This window comes from Sceloporus occidentalis, unplaced genomic scaffold, assembly GCF_023333645.1.
Source record: "Sceloporus occidentalis isolate IW3139 unplaced genomic scaffold, rSceOcc1.0.p SCAF_5, whole genome shotgun sequence".
Classification (NCBI taxonomy): Eukaryota; Metazoa; Chordata; class Lepidosauria; order Squamata; family Phrynosomatidae; genus Sceloporus; species Sceloporus occidentalis.
The window spans coordinates 117,674,608-117,693,453 of NW_028316985.1; the positions used below are offsets into that span (position 1 = coordinate 117,674,608).

The following is an 18,846-nucleotide window of genomic DNA, read 5'->3' on the forward strand; positions in this document are numbered from 1 at the left end:
CATGTCAGTGTGCAAGTGACTCTTAGAAAGGCAGGACTAAAACCACTGCCCCAGTTTTAAATGCAAGCCACAAGCACCTGCAATTTGCTGTTGTGTGTCTTCAATCTAAGGTAATGTGAACCACTAGCACTAATTCTCAATAACCCTAGAACAAAAGTAGAGAAAGTGCAGCTGTGAGCCACAATGGAAAGTCTTTTGGAAGAGCACAGAACTATTTCAGATTCCAGTGACTAGATTTTACCTAATATCTTGACTTCTACAAAGTTAACTGACATAAGACATATTTATACTACAGTTTCAGTGTCACTCAGTATTGTGAGCTACATACAGTATACCAGGGTACAGTTTTAATTAAATTACTACAAAATCCAGTATGCACATCTTCCGAATTTCTTTAGCATGCATGCTAGGTTTTTTTTTGGTTAGATGGTATTTTTAAGCAGAAATGTTAAACTTTAAAATGATTTTAAGAAAAGTAATAAGAATTAGTCAAATTATGTTGATCAACTTGTCTGAACCCTGTAGCTATGTTTAGGCTTTCAGCAAGATTTAAACCAAGTGAATGAAGAGAGGAAACACAGCGGAAAACAGGTTTGCAAGAGGAAATCACTTGTAAATCTACAAAACCTTAATTTGGTGTGTGAGAGAGAACCTGGAAGTTTCAGGGTCTTTAAAAATAGGATTTAGGGTTGCTTGTGGCCCACAGGCTGCACCTTCTCTATTCTTGTTCTGATTATTGAGAATTAATGCTGCTTTTAAAATTGCTTTAAGTCTTGGTTTTCTAGTCTTTGCTGATGTACAAATGGGTGACTTAATCACTTTAAAAGCTTATTTAGATGCTCTGTAGTGGTGGAGAAATGTGCAGTGAGCAAGCTTCTGTAGCCTGATGTTAAATCTGGAAGTGTGGAATTGAAAAACATTTATTTAACTATGGTAAAACAAAATTAAACTCCAAACACTTTCTTGATGGGCCAAATAGAGTGGCTTCTAGCCGCTTTGGGGGGAAGCTGCTCTGTGGCCACTTATGGTTCTCCAAAGCCACAGACAAAAAGAGCGGATTTAATCTTGTTTGGGACTGCAGCAGCGGCCTGCTACAGGAGTGGGCCATCCAGTTGCCACAGTCTGAGGCTGATTGGGGCCCCATCATGGCTGAAGCGGCCAGAGGCTGCTCCTAGCCACCCATCTTCTTCACCCCTAAGTTGTGTGGCTAATTTTCAGCAAATCAAACTTGTTCAGTAGTAGACAGGCCAGCTTGAGCACTACCCCATTCACATAAATATACCTGGCTGATATCTTGGCAGGTTCAAGAGTCCCTGCTATGTTGGAAGTAGCATATAAATCCAAATTGTGATGCTGCTGGTAGGCTTTGGAGATTAAATAAAAGGGTTCTATACTAGGGATGTGGAAGCTGCAGCCTGTGGGAAAGATCCCCAGTCCCATTTTTGAGATTTACCCAACCACCCCAAATAACCCCCAAAACTAAACATCTTAGGGAGGTGATTTATGCCTGAAAATTGCCCCTCCAGTAGTACATGTCTTCAAAGTATGATGGAATTGGCTCCAAATAGGAGCTGAAAATTATATGATGTCACTTGTAGCTCACCAGTACAGCCAATTCACAGGACTAAAAATCGGACCCGGTCTTGATGCAGTTGCTCACCTCTGCTCTACCTTATCACAGGAGCTTGTTCACCCCAGGCTTAGCAGCAACCAGCCTTGCTTGTCTGTATCTTGTTTCATCGTTGTATACAGCCATGAAATAAGTTGACCCTTACTGCACTGATTTAACATCTTGCTGAAGCTTCAGATTGCTTTTCTATGTAGAATATAACTAGTCATATGACGAGTCTAGCTCGAATGTGTGTAACATCAAATGTCAAATGCTGCATTCTCTGTCTGGGGAATTTATCAAATGGAACAGGAGTCTCTCAATTTCAAAAGAGAAGATAGCGAGGTCAATTCAAAAATTCACGCAATTACATGATTACTTATCACACCTTAAATTTGCTGTAATGGCCTCCCCGAACGCGACCCAAATTCTGTGCAAAGTAAGCCATAGTGGGTTCTTAATTGCAAATTGGCACCCTTGCGCATTCTCAGTGAAACTCCAGATGACTGGAGCATAGCATATTTAGGTGAGTGAGAGAGAGGAACCAAGGAACCCTACAACTTACAAAAGAGGTTGGAGAGGGGGGCGGGAAGAATGGTTGAAAGAATATGCTCTATTCATGTTAAAATGAGCATATATTCACTCTTGTCATGTTAAAACGTGAATATAATGGTTATCTAATAGCTCCTGGTCCATGCCTCTTAATAGCAGGCAGCAGCTCCCCTCAGCAATGCTGAAGGACAAGTGGAAGCAAAATTGAAGTGGAATTGCAGTGTGGCTTCATGGGAAACCCCTCCCCTTCCGGATTTGGGGGGGGGGAAACCAGGACCAAAGGAGACATGCACATCACACCAAACAACAGCGCACTGAGTGTGAAGTTGCCTAGGAATAGGGTTTGTGACTTCGCTAGTTCAAAAAATTTACTTAACTGTGGATTGATGCGTGATTGCATTCGGAGTGCATTCAGACTGCCAGTGATCGCGTGTGGTAACCTTTCACGCAATAACATGAATACGCATGATTGCATTCAAGATGACACTGGATTATACTTCCAATTTCAGTTGTGCGATATCCTCCAAAGAATGATCACATCAGAGGATTGGAAGAAACATTGTATTTAAAAAACAATGTAAAAAGAGGGAGGAATCTAGTGGCACATTTGAGACAGATTCATTAATATTGATGTGAAGTTTCGTGGATTTCATTCTGCTCCTCTGGATGCATGGAAGAAGTTAATTGAAATCCATAGAAGCTCATGTTGAAATCAATCACTTAAAGGTGCCACTAGATTCCTTTCCCACCCTTTCTCTTTTGTACTGAAACAATAGGACTAATATGGCTATCTTTTTGACATGTTTTAAATTTTACTACTCAATGGGCCCTTGATATCTGCTGGGGTTTGGTTCCAGGACACCTTGTGGATACCAAAATCCATGGATGCTCATGTCCCACTAAATACAGTGGCATAGTAAAATGGTGTCCCTTACCTAAAATGCCAAGATCAAGGTTTGCTTTTTGGACTTCATATATTTTTGAATAGTTTGAAGCCATGAATAACTAAAGAATCCATAGATACAGAGGGCTGGCTGTATTTTAGGTTTATAGAATGAAAGAATTCAGGAAAATGTCCTTTTATTAGGAACAAAGGCAGTTAAATGAGCATAATAGCCTTAGTTCTGTTTGTGTAAATTTCACAACCAGAGGTTTGACACACATACCCTCCTTTCTGTGGTGTTTCTTTGGTTCAGATAATTGCCCAGCTCTTAACTTAGCATTCCCAGTTATGAATGTAACTTGAACCAGTAATCTTGTAAAGCCATATTTGACTGAGTATACTCATGCAGAAAGAAAATCCACAAGTTCTGTAGAGCAGTTTAACACAGAACCACATGGAATGTTTCTCTTCTGTGACATAATTTGAGTGATCATTCTAAGTACTGTCTAGTCTGTATGCTTATAGGAATTAGACAGGTGCAACATTCATATCAGCATGTAGCAAGGTTTATTTATTCCATGACATTTTTGTAAAGCTAAAATTAACTTTATATTACTGAAGATGGAAAACTTTTTCACATTACATCTACAATTTGTATGTTTTGAGAGAGCTGAAGAAGCCCAAGAAAAATATCCTCTTACAAGATAATGTAATGGCGTTTATGGGGGGTAAGTGACCTTTAGCCCTAATGCAAAAATAAAAAAGCCGATCTTACCAAAAGCTGATCTTAAAATAAAATTGACAAGCAATCCTTTGAACAACTCTGCCAGTAGATAATTTAATTTGCAAGACACCATGTCTGCTGTTGAGCAAATCAGGGTTTTCTGCTAGTGCAGGAAGATGCTATAGAGTTGCCATGCCAAAGTGAAATATCACTGCCAAATGTATTATATATAGTACTGTAAATCTTTCAGGGAAAGGGACCTTTCTCTCTACACAATTCTAGAGATGTTTTTCACCATGGAGTCAATTGTGTTGACAGAAACCTGTGTCAGTTGTGAACTGCTATAGTGGAATTGCAGTTGACATACACTATAGTTATTCTTGCTTTTTATAAGCTGGATCTCAGTATCTCCAGTAAGCTAGTCCTTCTGTCCTTGCTTCATAGCTGGAAAGTTCTAAGTGTGTGTTATAAATCTCTGTTGGTTGTAGCCTTGTGAAGACTCTGGTTATCCTTTTGCCATGGCTTGAACTAGTTTCAGATAGCACTGAAGCAATTTATAAGCACATCTGTGTTTCTGGAACTGGGGTATGTTATTACTTTGGTTATTTTATTTATTTATTTATTTAGTTAGTTAGTTAGTTCATTTTTATGCCACCTTTTACCAGAAAGGGAACCAAGGCAGCTCACAAAATAAAAACACTTTAAAAACTTTACATCAAAAATTTAAAAACAATATCAATCGTTATATGTGATTAATATTTTCATCCCTTGTGTACTGTAAAACATTTCTTTTGTAATGTATACAGAGTACCATATTTAGCTTGCCCACAGTACACAGGCATGTAAAATCATTGTCATTATATAAAAGCAATCCTCTTGAAGTGCAGAGTGCATCATTTTTGGAAAGCCATATTTGTATCATTTATTGAACTGTATTCTTATTAGATTGTCTTTAAAATACATTTGTGTGCAATATTGGTATATCTTACGTGGTTCCATATTTACATTAATTACATATTAAAATATTTTCTAAATGCTTGGTTCTTTGAAGCAAACATGTGATATAGGCCAGTTCTCTGTTTCCATGTCTGTAAATTGAAGCAGGAAGTAATGCTGGGATTTCAGTTCAGTCTTAATTAATCAAACCTGTGATACAGGTTAATTCTGTGTTCTCCTGTCTAAACATAGGTCAAATGTAATACAGTACCAGGATTTCAATTCAGTCTTAATTCATGAGTCTGCTTGCTAAAGTGCATAGCTGGTGAGCTGTATTGTGTTTGAGATGTAGGATATGTAATCAAAGTATTACAGCTTGAAAAGATCCAAAATCCAAATGGCATCCAAGAATGGCTGTGAATGGAGGAAGCATTTGAAAAGCAGCACATAAAAGGACAATACAGAATTAAGAGCTTTACTTTACGAAATTCACCAGCCTTCTGTTTACCATTTTTAGTCTGTTCTGTGCAGAAGTCTTAAAGATGTTTCATAACCAAATTAAGAAAATATTTTATCTTTTTCTTTCTAGATTTTCAGCTGAACTCTCATCTGTCAACACTGGCAAATATTCACAAGATTTACCACACTCTTAATAGGCTGGTAATCACATGCTATTTCTTATCTGCTATTTTTGTAGTGTTCAATGTATAGTTGAAGATTCTTCGTCTGTTAATATGAGAAAAGAAATGAAGACATATGTAAACTTGAGCATGTGCAGTGCTTGCTTCAGTTCCATTAACTCCTCGCATCCTTGTTCACCATCGCATGACCTTTCATAGTGTTTACACATATACAATATCTCAAATACATTGTTCATACTATATCTGTAAAATTACCATGTGATAGTAGTAATGTTCTGTCACATTCCATCCTTTGCCAGAGGTAGCAACATCTATTTGTACACTGACAGTAATCTCCTGAGCTGGTGCAATGGCTTAGCCTGGAGAAAAGAAGGTTAAGAGGTGATATGATAGCCCTGTTTTAATATTTGAAGGTATGTCATATTGAGGGAGCAAGCTTGCTTTCTGTTGCTCCAGAGACTAGGACCCGGAGCAATGGGTGCAAGCTCCAGGAAAAGAGATTCCACCTCAACATTAGGAGGAACTTCTTGACAGTAAGGGCTGTTCGACAGTGGAACAAACTCCCTTGGAGTGTAGTGGAGTCTCCTTCTTTGGAGGTCTTTAAGCAGAGGCTGGATGGACATCTGTCAGGGATGCTTTGATTGTGATTTCCTGCGTGGCAGAATGGGGTTGGACTGGATGGCCCTTGCGGTCTCTTCCAACTCTATGATTCTATGAGCTGTCGGTAGTGCAGCTAAGAGGGCTCATGCTAATGAAATCATGCCCATTTTTGTATTGAAGCCATTTAGGGTGTACCACAAACCACCACTTGTGTTTAACTCAGATTCTATTGTATTGTATTTTTCTTTTCACTCAAAAGTTATATTGGTTACATTGCTTTCTTCAAATATGTCTATTTGTATTTTTAAGCTTGATACCTCATTGATTTCTCTCACTTTAAGTGCCCTAATAGGTTCTCTTGAGCTGGCTATGCCCCTTGAAGGAGCTTTTTAATTATTAGACCCAAAACTCTTACCTTATTCATTTATATACAGCATTTGGAGATGGATCAACACCCCCCCCCCCGTTACCCTTCTGGAAACATGACACATCTTCTGAATTATAATAGAGAGGGAGATTGCTTACATTTTTTCTTCACAGATGGAGGTGGCTGGGAATGAAGCTGCCCAGCCCACATTTTTATTGTTAATCTTGCTAGAAGGAGCAAGTATCTCCTTTTTGTCAGCCACAATGTCAGCAATCCGCTTCCCTGCCAGTGAATGAGTTGAGGTATGGTTAACTGAAAAGAATGCTTTGTCTCCCCAGCTAATTGTAGAGATATGGTATGTGTGAAGATGTTGGGACAAGCAAGATTTCAGCTTTGCCTTTGCATACTTACACCCAGCTCACACACTTATCTCATTGTTTAACAGGGTAGTAGAAACTTTGGCTCCCATTCTTCAGCTAAGTCTTCCTACCTTGGTATTGCAACATCTACTAGAACTTGTGAAAAGTCAGTGTCCAGAGGTTTCTCAGGCAATAGACTATTTGGAATAATGCCTCTTTTCAAGGATTTGTTGGGATATCCTTGGTGTCTTCAGCCTATTGCTTTCTTGGTCATGTTTCCAGAAACTCTGTTTTCCTGTTATTGGAATTTTAGAAGGCTCTGATTTCTGACACTTTGTAGTCCCAACTATATTTCACAACTGTTACTTGAGTTGCTTCAGACGATACAGGTTAGCTGATGCTATTTGAAAGCTACCTAGGAATAGCTGAACTTTGTGTTAACTGCACTGATTTGAATGTTTTGCAGAATTTGACAGAAGAAGCTGGTCAAGACGATCGCCAAACAGGTAGTGCTTTTAAGTACAGATGCACTGTAGTGTTTTGGACAGTATTGGATATAGGGGAAACCTATTCAGTTTCTGTTTTTTATTTCTAGAAACTGTGTACCAACAACAGAAAAGATGTAGGTTTCCTAGAAATTATAATGGTATAATGGCTCATTGTTAGGAGAGAAAATGGCCACATATATTCGAGTATTTAAAACTACTACATGACTTTCTCTTTGTGTCTCGTAATTGACTAGATGCTTATAAAGTGACGGCTTTTAAAGATAATCTTGAAAAATTAGGTTAAAATTTGGTTCATTTTTTGTGACTGATTTTTCAAAAATATAACTTCAACATGCAGTAATAACACACAGCATTCTTGATACCTGCAGTGTTAACATTCTTTACAGCAGGCACCCATGCTTATCATGTTCATGTAAATAAAATTGCTAAGGTATTCCAAGTACCGCATATCCTCCCTTATAAGTTGATCTTATAGCCGAAGGCTGGTTTTAGGTCCAGAATTAGGCTTTTGATATGACTCCTGGAAAAGTCAAGGGTAAAACATAGGGGCATGTAAGAAAGGAGGTAAAGGACGAAGCAAAGGAAAACCATGCCAAAGAACTTACAAAATTTCAGCAGGCACAGCTGTTTGTACTCTCTCTAAAGGCTGGATGGATGAGGAAGGAACTACAGTAAATGGTGGCTGTGTGATTTGTGTGTGGGCTGACCAAGCACTAATGGGGCTAAGAAAACATGTACATATCAAAAAGGATGCAAGGTCAAAGCAAAGAAAATGGGAATTATAGTACATTAGTGGTGATTGGAATAACATTGCTTCTCTGAGTAGAGTGGCGAAAGATGAGAGTGAGTCCATCCTGAGAAAACCTAAAAGAAGCACTGATCCCATCTACTCTCAATGTTCCTTCGAGAAGACGTTCCAAAGAGCCACAAGCTGCTATTTTCCTATCCAGATATTCAAAAAGTGGTGCTATGGTGGAGAACGTAGAGGGATTGGTGTTTCTTTTAGGTGCTCTGGGATGGATTGAGCTCTTGCCTTTTGCCACTCTACTCAGAGAAAGAGATGGTTCCATATATATAGTACAGTATATTGTCCCATGTGTCAGTTTTTTGGGAGTCAGTTTTTTGAATAAAATTTCTAGACATATCCATGAGTATATGCAGTATATGTAATAACATATTGTTCTGTTTCTGTGATGTTGCTAATGTTGGTTGTATAGGTTCCCTGCCTTATGTGGATGCTGGGTTCTGTGAATAAACATTTTAAACATAAGGAGGGGTATTATTACAAGTGGGAACGTTAGTTTATTTAGTCCAGTAGTCACAGTGGTTCTCCCTGGTAGGCAGGTAGCCAACCTTCTTACTGTCTGTATGCAAAGGAAATCTTCTCTTGTTGTGGTCCTACATTTGGATTGCTTATTGTAGTTTTAATTTAAGTACATTCCACTTTACATTTTATATTAATAGTAAAAATATTCTGCAGATTGCATATTGTGTTTACTTTTAATTTAAAGTTTGTACACTATGTTATTTTTAAGATCTTTCAACTGTAGTCATCTTCCACTATTGGTTGTGGTGCAGAGAAGGCAGCAATGAAGCTGAAGATATCACAGGGACAGTGAGCACCCTGCAGTGTCCTGAACCCTGTTTTTTTTTAATGTGATGGGTTGGTGTGTGTGTGTTGTGTGCCTTTAGTTTCTGACTTATAGCGACCCTAAGGCAACACTATCCTGGAGTTTTATTGGCAAAATTTGTTCAAAGGATGTTTGCCATTGCCTTTCCCTGAGGCTGAGAGCATGTGACTTGCCCAGGATCAACCAGTTGATGTCTATGCACTAAAAACTGTTAGTTATATATGAACAAGGTTGGTAGCTGCAGCATGAAGAGAGAGATGTAGTGTTTGTGGCATATGGGCATTGGGTAAGCAACACATAAGTCAGCAAGAGAATAAAAGTTAAGTTGGGTCCCCAAAATGGCTGGAAGCCGCCCCAAGGCTGCAATCCGGTCCTTTGGACCAGATAAAAAAAAGAGTGGAAAAAATCTGACTACTGGCTACAGCTGGCTTGTGGCCATGGTGGCAGGCCACTTTGCAAGCGGCCAAGTAGTCACTGCGGTCTCAGCGTGATTGTGGCTGGAGTGGTCTCTGGCTGCTCAGGGCCATCAAGCCTGCCCCCTTGTCACTGAACCGATTCCTGAAACCGGTGCAAACATAGTAGGAACCACATTTTTTCACAACTGGTTTCAAAAATTGGTTCAGGAAACTTATTTTCCTGTAATTCGGAACAAGGCCTGAAACTCTTATATTCTCTCCCTCCATTCCCTGCTATGGATAAGGGACAAGCATCTGCATAGTCCCTTTGCCCCACGAGGCCAACCAGTAATCCCTTACTCCCTGTTGCAGAGTCCCCAGGAACAACTTTACTCACTTCAGAAAGATGCACTCCATCAGCCCTGTAGAGTTCTGGCTGCCCAAAGGATGTGGTAGAAAGTTGCCCAGCCCCTGATTCAGTGTATTCCTGATTTCCCTATTTACCCTTTTTCTGGCTCTATCCCTCCATGCACAATGTCTTGGCGACTTGCGCCAGATGTCATAACCTCTGGACTCTGTTCCTGCAGGCCATCAAACACAGCCCCTTGCCCTGCAGTGTTGTTCACCATGCAGGTTTTCAACCATATTTTTCTAAATTAATTTTTTTTTGATTAAATTTTTTAGAGAAAGTACATGGAATCAACAACAAAGAGTAATAGATTCCATCTAGATAAGACAGAGGTACTGTTGGGGACCATGAAGATAGGACTCAACCTGTTCTAGATATGGTTGCAGTTCCCCTGAAGGATCATATTCACACTTGGAGATTGCTTTTATATATGTCCCTTATTTTTGATGTCCACAAAATTCATGGCAACTCCTTGGGGGCTGTTGTAACTAGGCATGGATAACCATAAACAAAAGACAGTTTCCTTAATATAGTTCCTGACTTGGTTTGAGGATAATGTGGAAATTCATTAGATGATAAATCTTTCTTTAAAAGCTGTTTTACCTCCAGCCCACCAAGGACCAATTTACTGTATATTGACTACTGTGCAGGCCCATTAGCTACCAACTGACAGTGCAGTGGAGAGACAGGCACACAGTGGTAACAGCTGGAGGTGGAGTTCAGCATAATAAGGTGGCAGTTACTGCTGTCATGTTATACTGGTATGTTATCTATCAATTTCTCTAGGGAGTTCAGCATTCCTCAGGTGAAATACAGACAAGGGCTCTGGAGGCATTATGACTTAGCTTCCCTGTTTCAGACAGAATTTGCTGATCTTGAGGACACATTATTTTGCCCTTTCCCTCTTGCACCTTCCACCTCACCTGCCTTTTAAAGCATACTCACGTATCTCCTCTCCTTTGTTCTGCCCTTCTCCTTCTTGTTTCCTGTATTTAACTGCAAGTTTCTTCCCAGTTTCCTCCATCCTTCTCTCTCTCTGGGAAGCTTTTCTTGGGGGTGGGCCTTCTATGAAGTTTAGTTGACAGGAAATGGGGTGTTTTTTATTTTTTTGGTAGTACTGACACACTGACTTTGGAACACACTCTAGGTTTGTACAACTGGCATCTACTCTTTGCAGTTTCAGGCACCAGGTAACAATGTTTATATTTCCCCAGATCTTTTAAATTTCAGTCTGTTATTTACTATTTACTGTTTTTAGAACTGAACGTATAGTACTTTGGATTCTTCCCTGCTGCTTTGCTGTTTTGACCTTTCTGCTGTGTTCGTTATGGTTTATTGTTCAATGTATAAAAGTTTGTGTTCTTAGTTTTAAAAATTGCTTCAAACACTTTTGAGGCTGAGCAGACCTACATTAAATAAATATTACTGACTGAGTTTTTACATCTATTTAATCTGTTCTCTTTCCCCCGCTTAATTATTTCACAGGAAGTCTCAGGTCTTGCAGTTCTTCAGACTGCTTTAGCAAAGTGATGCCTCCAAGAAAAAAGAGGCGACCTGCAGCTGGAGATGACTTATCAGCTAAAAAGAGTAGACATGATGGGTATGTGATTCTGTTTGGTTGTGCAACTACCTTTCTGTCAGGACACATTGCTTCTGGGTGGACAGGAGATAATTAAGTGGAGGTGGCAGATTTATTTTGCTTATACTTTAGTGTTCAGCAAATACACTTGGGTTTTTTGTTTTTTGAGGAATTATATAGTACGCAGTTATGAAAACAGTACTTTCTCTCATAAGGAACGGTTTTGATGATGCACTTCTAGGATTGGACCCATGGACTTTACAGTGCTTTGTGAAATGAAGAGATGTCACTGGTGACCCTGGAATTTAGAGCAGAATCAACCCCCCCCTCCATTCCTGTTCCTCCAAAAGATACACCCATCAAAATTATATAGAGCAGCTCACATTGAACATCTCTTGTATTCATGTGCACAAGCTGTGGTGAACACCACAAGCTCCTTTGACCCCCATTCATATCCAGAGAGAAGAACATTTAAATTCTGGTCCCAGATTGCAAAAACTGTAGTTTCTGGTTTCATCCCAATTCAAGAAAGTGGTTTGCTGGATATCAAGTCATGATCAGCCCTGCCTATTTTTCCTTACATATATATAGAGAGAGACTTGATTGCTGAAAATTTAGAGAAGAGGTCTAGAATATGCTGGAAGATGGGTGTCCCAGTGTTTCCCTTTTCCTTACTTCATTTTATGTAACTGTGGCCTGATCATCTCACAGAGTGGTATCAGTTCTTATGGCCTTTCACTTTTTTCCAGAGTGTCAGTTTTTAATGGCTTTAGGTTCCAGTGCAGAAATTCATTAGTTAAATTTGGAATGCTTTGTTACATAGTTGTGAATTGTCATTTTGCATTTGTGTCAAGGCTGTGAAAATGTGTGGATTACCTAAGAATGAGAGTCTATTTCAAAATGAGTTAAAATATTTTGATATCTCATGTAGAATTCAAACATGCAGGTTAGAATCCTGTTAGTCAGTTATATCCTATCCACATTTATAATTGTACTGTTGCTATGATGTAAATTCAGCCAGCTGCAGTGAGGAGTGGAAGTCTGCAATGCTGGCAAGTGAAGAGCTGAAGGATGTCAGGTGCATTATCCTTCCATTAGGAAGCTGCAGCATGCTGAGGAGTTGCATTGGATCCTGCAGGGGTCCCTGCTTCTGGTTGATACACCACCAACTTCTGGCAGGAGGGCAATGGATGCATCCTTTAGTGTCCTGCTTTCTAGTGCCACAGATCTCCATTCCTCAGTGTAGGTACCTGGATTTTAAGATGGGTTTGGGGGGTCAGATTAGGAGAGAAATTGTAGCCTTGTAATTGTGGCTACATGTTTTATGCAGGATCTCGGCCTACATTTTTGTCTTCTTTCTTTTCATCACTAGTATGTATAGAAAATATGATTCTGCTAGAATAAAGACAGAAGATGACATGTTCTCAAGCAAGCGGTGCCTAGAGTGGTTCTATGAATATGCAGGTAGGCAGACATGTGCTTTGCTATTCCTAATGCTAACATTTTAAGAGACTTCACATTTGTATATAAAGATTACATAATAAAATATGCAGATCACTGAAATAACAATGAAAACAACAACGATGTTGTTGTTGATGTTATGTGCCTTCAAGTTGACCTTATAATGTAGCTTTTTTGGCAAGATCTCTTCAGGTGAGGTTTACCATTGTCTTCCTCTAAGACTGAAAGACTTCATTCTCTGAAGATGCCAGCCACATATGCTGGCGAAACGTCTGAAAGAAACTCTGCTAGAACATGGCCACATAGCCTGAAAAACCCACAAAAAACTATGAAAGACTGTAACTTGTCCAAAGTCATCCAGTAGGTTTCCTTGCCTTAGGGGGGATTTGAATCCTGATCTCCCAGGGCTCTGGTCCATCACTGAAGCCACCACAATGTTTTTTTGTTGTTGTGTGCTTTCAAGTAGTTTCCGACTTACGTGATCCCTCACGGGGTTTTCTTGGCAACATTTCTTCACAAGGGGTTTGTCTTAGTCTCCACAAAAAGGTAAAGCGTTTAATTTCAATACCGATACTACTCTAATTGCAGACAATTTTGCATATATACTTGCTAGGAGCATTTATTAAAATCATAAAGTGATTCACCAAATTATAATTTAATTGCTCCATATTTAATATTTGTGTAGCAGTTTCTGTTAATTAATAGAGCAGTGAATGTAAATCTTCAAAGATAAAAGAAAGGAGCTTGTTTATCGTTTAAACACTGTTGTGTAAGAGACAGGCTCAATTTTTTTTTGGGGGGGGGACAAAATCTGTTGAAATCTGTTTTAAAATTTGAGTTTTTGCATGTTGTGAAAAGGTATACATGGATGTATATCATTAAAGTAACATGAGTGATGTGATGGCTTAGTGGTTAAGATGCCAGTTCTGACAATCAGAAGATCGGAGGGTTGGCATTTCGGGTCCTGAGTGTTGCATGATAGGGTGAGCTCCTGTCACTAGTCCCAGCTTCTGCCAGCCTAGCAGTTCAAAAGCATACAAATGCAAGTAGATAAATAGGTACCATTTCGGTGGGAAGGTAACAGTGCTCTGTGCAGTCATGCTGGGTACATGACCACCAGAATAGTCCTTGGACAACGCTGGCGCTTCAGCTTAGTAACGGAGATGAGCATCGCCCCCTACAGTCAGTTACGACTAGACATTCATGTCAAGGGACTACCTTTACCTTTATAACATTCTGTAGAGGGTGAGGTAGGACAAAAGGATTTGAATCTTTTAAAAACTTATTTACAGATATGCTATCCTATGCATACTACATATTTAAACAGTCACATGTTCATTGGAATGCAGTATATGAACAACCCAGTATTTTGAACATTTGTAAATTGTAATTGTAGTTTCTCAAGTGAAAGTAACACAATCTCATTTGCTTATAGGAACAGATGATATTGTGGGTCCTGAAGGAATGGAGAAATTCTGTGAGGACATTGGGGTTGAACCAGAAAATGTACGTTCAGGCTTATTTACAGGTGGCAGAGCACTGACTTGCTTTCAAATAATAAAACAATGGGGAAGTACAGTCTTGTTTTTTTATCCATTTTTATTCATTCACTCATTCAGGTTATATCCTGCTCCCATTCCACAGCTTTTGGGCAACTTATGCATTGCAGTTATTTTAAATTTTATACTGGAGAAAAGACTGCACCATCCCTTCTTCCTCGATCCAGTTCATACTGATGCAAATGAGGGTATTCTAGTTGTCTAAAAATTGTCTTTTTTATATTAATAAATTTCCCAAGGTTGAGACTAATACTCACTGTAATCATGGCTTAACAAATGATGTAAGTGTATGCATTATTTACATTTTGAAGACCAGTAAGTGGTAACACAGAAATACTGGGCCACCATCAGGAACTTTCCACTTTACATACAGTGTGGACCTAAGGCCTCTCCTTACTTTGCACCTCAGTCTTTTGTCTTTCATTACAGGCTAAATATTCAAGCATGGAACAGCCTCTTTACAGGCTAAATATTCAGTGTCATCGTCAACAACAAAGGCCTGGGCCAGAATTACTTCATCCAAAACCTCACTGTGTCTTGAGGTTTTCCTGAGACACAGAGAATGCATTCTTTAACTCCCTTCTCTCTTCATTGAAGGCTTTGAGATGTTTTGATAGAAATCTCCTGTCCACGTGGTTCAGCTGTTTTTTTCCTGCATTTCTTTGTCCTTGAAAGTAGGTGTGAGTAGCTTAAAACTGACACCTTTCAAGGTACTTTTAGTGATGAGAACTGGTGATGAATGCTTCTTAAACTACGCAGAGCTTCATATAGAAATCTGAACTTTCTGTATTGTAATAACTTTTTTTGCTTTTAATTAGGTAGTTATGCTTGTGCTAGCTTGGAAGCTGGATGCTCAGAACATGGGTTATTTTACGTTGCAAGAATGGTTAAAAGGAATGACATCTCTACAGTAAGTATTATTTTAATCAATAGCAATGCATTGTTATCTTAGAAATTGTAATCTCACTGTCCACAGGAACTAACATTTCTGTATCTTTTGATTTTTTTTTTCAATATTCCTTGTCTGTCTGTCTCTGTTCCTGCTCCCTCCCCCCGCAAATTCTGAGAACTGTATGAAAAACATATTGTAGGTCTCAACTATAGACTGATTAGTATATATGACAAGGTTAATTGGCACAATATTTTTGCTATACATTTTTCTGGAAACACAGCCTGTAAGGACCATAAAATTGTATCATGGTTATTAAGTCTATCTAAAGTTCTAAAATTTAAATCGGTATTTTATTTTTAATTCTGCAGATGTGATACAACAGAGAAGCTAAGAAATTCTTTGGATTACTTGAGATCTTTATTAAATGAGCCTACAAATTTTAAACTTATTTACAGATATGCATTTGATTTTGCACGGGTGAGTAGTTTGAGACTGGAATTTTTTCAGTTTCATTTCATCACTTTTCTTACCAATGCTTTCATAGAAAGTAATTTCTATGTTGGTGTTAATGATTCCAAATGTTTATTCAAATGTCCTATAGTGTGCAGAATTCTATTCCTGATTTAGAATTTTTGTCCAGTTTATGTATATTTCCTCATATGTCTGGTTATTCAGATGAATCATTTCCACATCAGTGTTGTTTTTATGCTCATTTTTGGTTTTCCTGTTTGCCTTCTGTACATATTTCATTACTTTTGGAAGTCTTAGTTTTAAAATTTACAATTTTTAGATAGTGGCCTACCACTCAATCACAGTTTTCTACACCCAGTTCTCCCCAAGACAGTCCAGGAATCATGGTTTGGAATCATTTATACACTTTCCTCTGGCCAATCCATTTTATACTCAGAGAAAGGACTAGTGTTTGCCATGCAGAAGTGAGTATAAGGAAAGAAAATACTGTATAGCATATTCAAAACCTCTGCCGTTCCCAGACATGCCTGGGAGTGAACAATATTCTTTGCAGAGGCAGCGTCTTGTAAACTTTGCTGAAAGAGTTGTTGGAAAGCCTTAATACTTCTTCAAGACCTTCTTACAGTCTGATATACTGAGCACTGATATACTGGCTGCTGAAAAGCTCCCAAGCTTTGTAGGAGAAAAAAAGGAATGTATTCCCAGGTACCTCTCTGCTGTGACAGTGCAACAAAATACAGATACTCATGAAAATAAGACATTGTTTATATATCCATGTTAGAAAATTAATATTGACATAGAATGAATTCTTATATCTGATGCTGGTAAAAGAATGTAAAAACTTTAGTAATTTTGTAGGGGGTGTCTGGCTTCACTGTTTGTATTTAAACACCCCCCTCCCCCAGAACTAAGTGAAGATAATCACATTTTGGTTGAGATCCTGCATCATTGGCTGAGATAACTTTATAATGATGGAGCTACTTCACTGACATGATAAAAAACCATGTTAAAAATGTTACTGTCACTATAGGTCGCTATGCAAGATGCTCCATTGCACAACGAGGACTTGCATCACAGCATGCAAGATGTCCCTTGTGCAGCAGGGGCATCCGCTGCACAACAGGGCACTGCAAAAGGTGGGGGCACTTTATTGGCTGAGAGAAGGGCATCCATAACTTCACTTATGATTCTGTTGGGGTCATTGCCCCCCTCTGTCTGCTGTCATTGCACAGAGGCAGCCCATTAAGCAAAGCGAAGTACTATTGCAAATCACAACAGTTACACAGCTGTGCTTGTTACTGTATTCTGCCTGTGCAATGATCTTAATGGTGCACTTATGACTGGGAATAATACTGTTGCACAGTATTGCAGTTCTAAACGGTGATTGTAGGTTGGGTGCCAGCCATAATTCACATATTCTATCTTGTGCAGACTAAGCTACCTTGGTTATCAGTTCAAATGACAAATATGGCAAATTCCCTTTTTTCATTGTGACAGGAAAAGGACCAGCGAAGCCTAGATATAAATACTGCCAAGTGTATGTTAGGACTTCTCTTAGGAAAAACGTGGCCTCTTTTTCCAGTATTTCACCAGTTCCTAGAGGTAACAGTAGAAAAACCTTTTTTATATATTTTAAATGCTTGCGGGAGTGGGGGGGGGCACTAGAAATTAAACTTGAGAATTTAGTAGTAAGTGGTTTGAAAATGTTGTCAAGCCTGAGTATTTACATCGCTAAAATGAGTACCCAGACTGTTGGGGGCAAATTAGCTTACTTGCTGTTCACCGCTATGATCTTTGGAATAGCGGTATATAAATAAAACAAATTATTATTATTATTATTATTATTGCTTGTAAAGAAATTTACACAAACATGTTATATGCCACATTATAATTGATTGGACTGTTGATAATACCACTCATAGTTTCAGAAGAAACAGAAGTTGAGTGAACTAAACGTCACTTATGTTAGACATACAAACTATCTCCCAGTCTTAGTTTCCTATCTTTATGGTACAATAACATCCAAAATCCACAAAATAGAGATATATTTATGGGGCCAATTAAAATGCATAAAATATATGTTGCAAGCTTTGAAGCTCCACTAGCTTCTTCATCATGGTGTTAAAAATGATGCAGGAAAAAGAAAATTAGGACGTTGTTATAATCACAGGTCTGCAATTTGTGGATTTATGCAAACTTATCATGCATAGTTATAAAGGCAGCACATAATGTGAACTATTTGGGGCACTTAATATTGTATAATACATTTCCTAAGTATTATGCAAGGTCCAAAACACACTGCAGAAATAATCCTGTTTCAGATTGCTTTAACTGCCCTGGCTCAGTGCTAGGGAATCCTGGGGATTGTAGTATATTGTGGCACCAGAGCTCCCTGACAGAGAAGGCTAAATGTCTCACAAAACTACAATTCCCCTAGCATTGAGCGAGGGCAGATAAAGCGGTCTCAAACTGGATTGTTTCTGCAGTGTGTTTTGGAACTAAGACAGAGGTACAAAATCTGCAGGTCCTGAACGTCTGTTATATGGCCTCCATGTTTCCTTCGCTACCTTATCTCCACCACTTCATCAGCATTACTGGTTCTCACTAAAGCTGCACTGCATCCTCCCCTTTCCTCACGCACTGCCATTGGGGACAATGGGACTTGAGCCCCTGCAGATTTTGGTATCCTGGGGGGGTGGGGGGCTTCCTGCCTACTTCTGATATACGTTTGGGCAAAGTGAATGCCTCATTCCCAGCTGTGAAGATCAGCTATGCTGGCTAGGGCTGTTGAGAATTGCCCAACAGCATCTGGAGAGCCACGGCTTGTCCTCTCCCGTTCTAGTATTTGAATTCTTTTAAAAATAGTAGTTCCTGACTTTTTTCTTTCCTCAAATGTTAATATTATAGTATTTAGTTTTTAGTAACTTCTACCTACCTGCTTGTCATTGTTCAAAATTGGCTTCTATAGGGGGCTGAACCCAAAGTTATTTTATTAAAAAGTGATTTGGAATCTTTGAAGTATTCACAAACCCAAAGAACAGAATTTTAAAAATTAGACATTCATGCTTTCAATAACTCTCACTTTTTTTTAAGCAGCAGTCTAAGTACAAGGTGATCAACAAGGACCAATGGTGTAATGTTCTGGAATTCAGCAGAACCATTAATCTTGACCTCAGCAATTATGATGAAGATGGTGCATGTATGTAGCTGTGTGGAAAAACAAAAATAATTCAGTATCATGCTATATTTGAAACTTTTATTTAAATGTA

The 18,846-nt window shown here is 38.8% G+C and overlaps 1 protein-coding gene across 1 annotated transcript in view; it reads left to right on the forward strand.

Annotated features, from left to right (window-relative positions):
* Positions 1-18,846, forward strand: part of DCUN1D4 (defective in cullin neddylation 1 domain containing 4) — a 28,844-nt gene that overhangs the window by 5,967 nt on the left and 4,031 nt on the right. Inside the window, exons 2-10 of the mRNA XM_089525221.1 lie at positions 5,294-5,364; positions 7,138-7,177; positions 11,101-11,215; positions 12,567-12,658; positions 14,091-14,161; positions 15,033-15,124; positions 15,475-15,583; positions 17,075-17,179; positions 18,674-18,776. Coding sequence (XP_089381347.1) covers positions 5,294-5,364; positions 7,138-7,177; positions 11,101-11,215; positions 12,567-12,658; positions 14,091-14,161; positions 15,033-15,124; positions 15,475-15,583; positions 17,075-17,179; positions 18,674-18,776 — 798 coding nt within the window. The remainder of the gene's footprint in view (positions 1-5,293; positions 5,365-7,137; positions 7,178-11,100; positions 11,216-12,566; positions 12,659-14,090; positions 14,162-15,032; positions 15,125-15,474; positions 15,584-17,074; positions 17,180-18,673; positions 18,777-18,846) is intronic.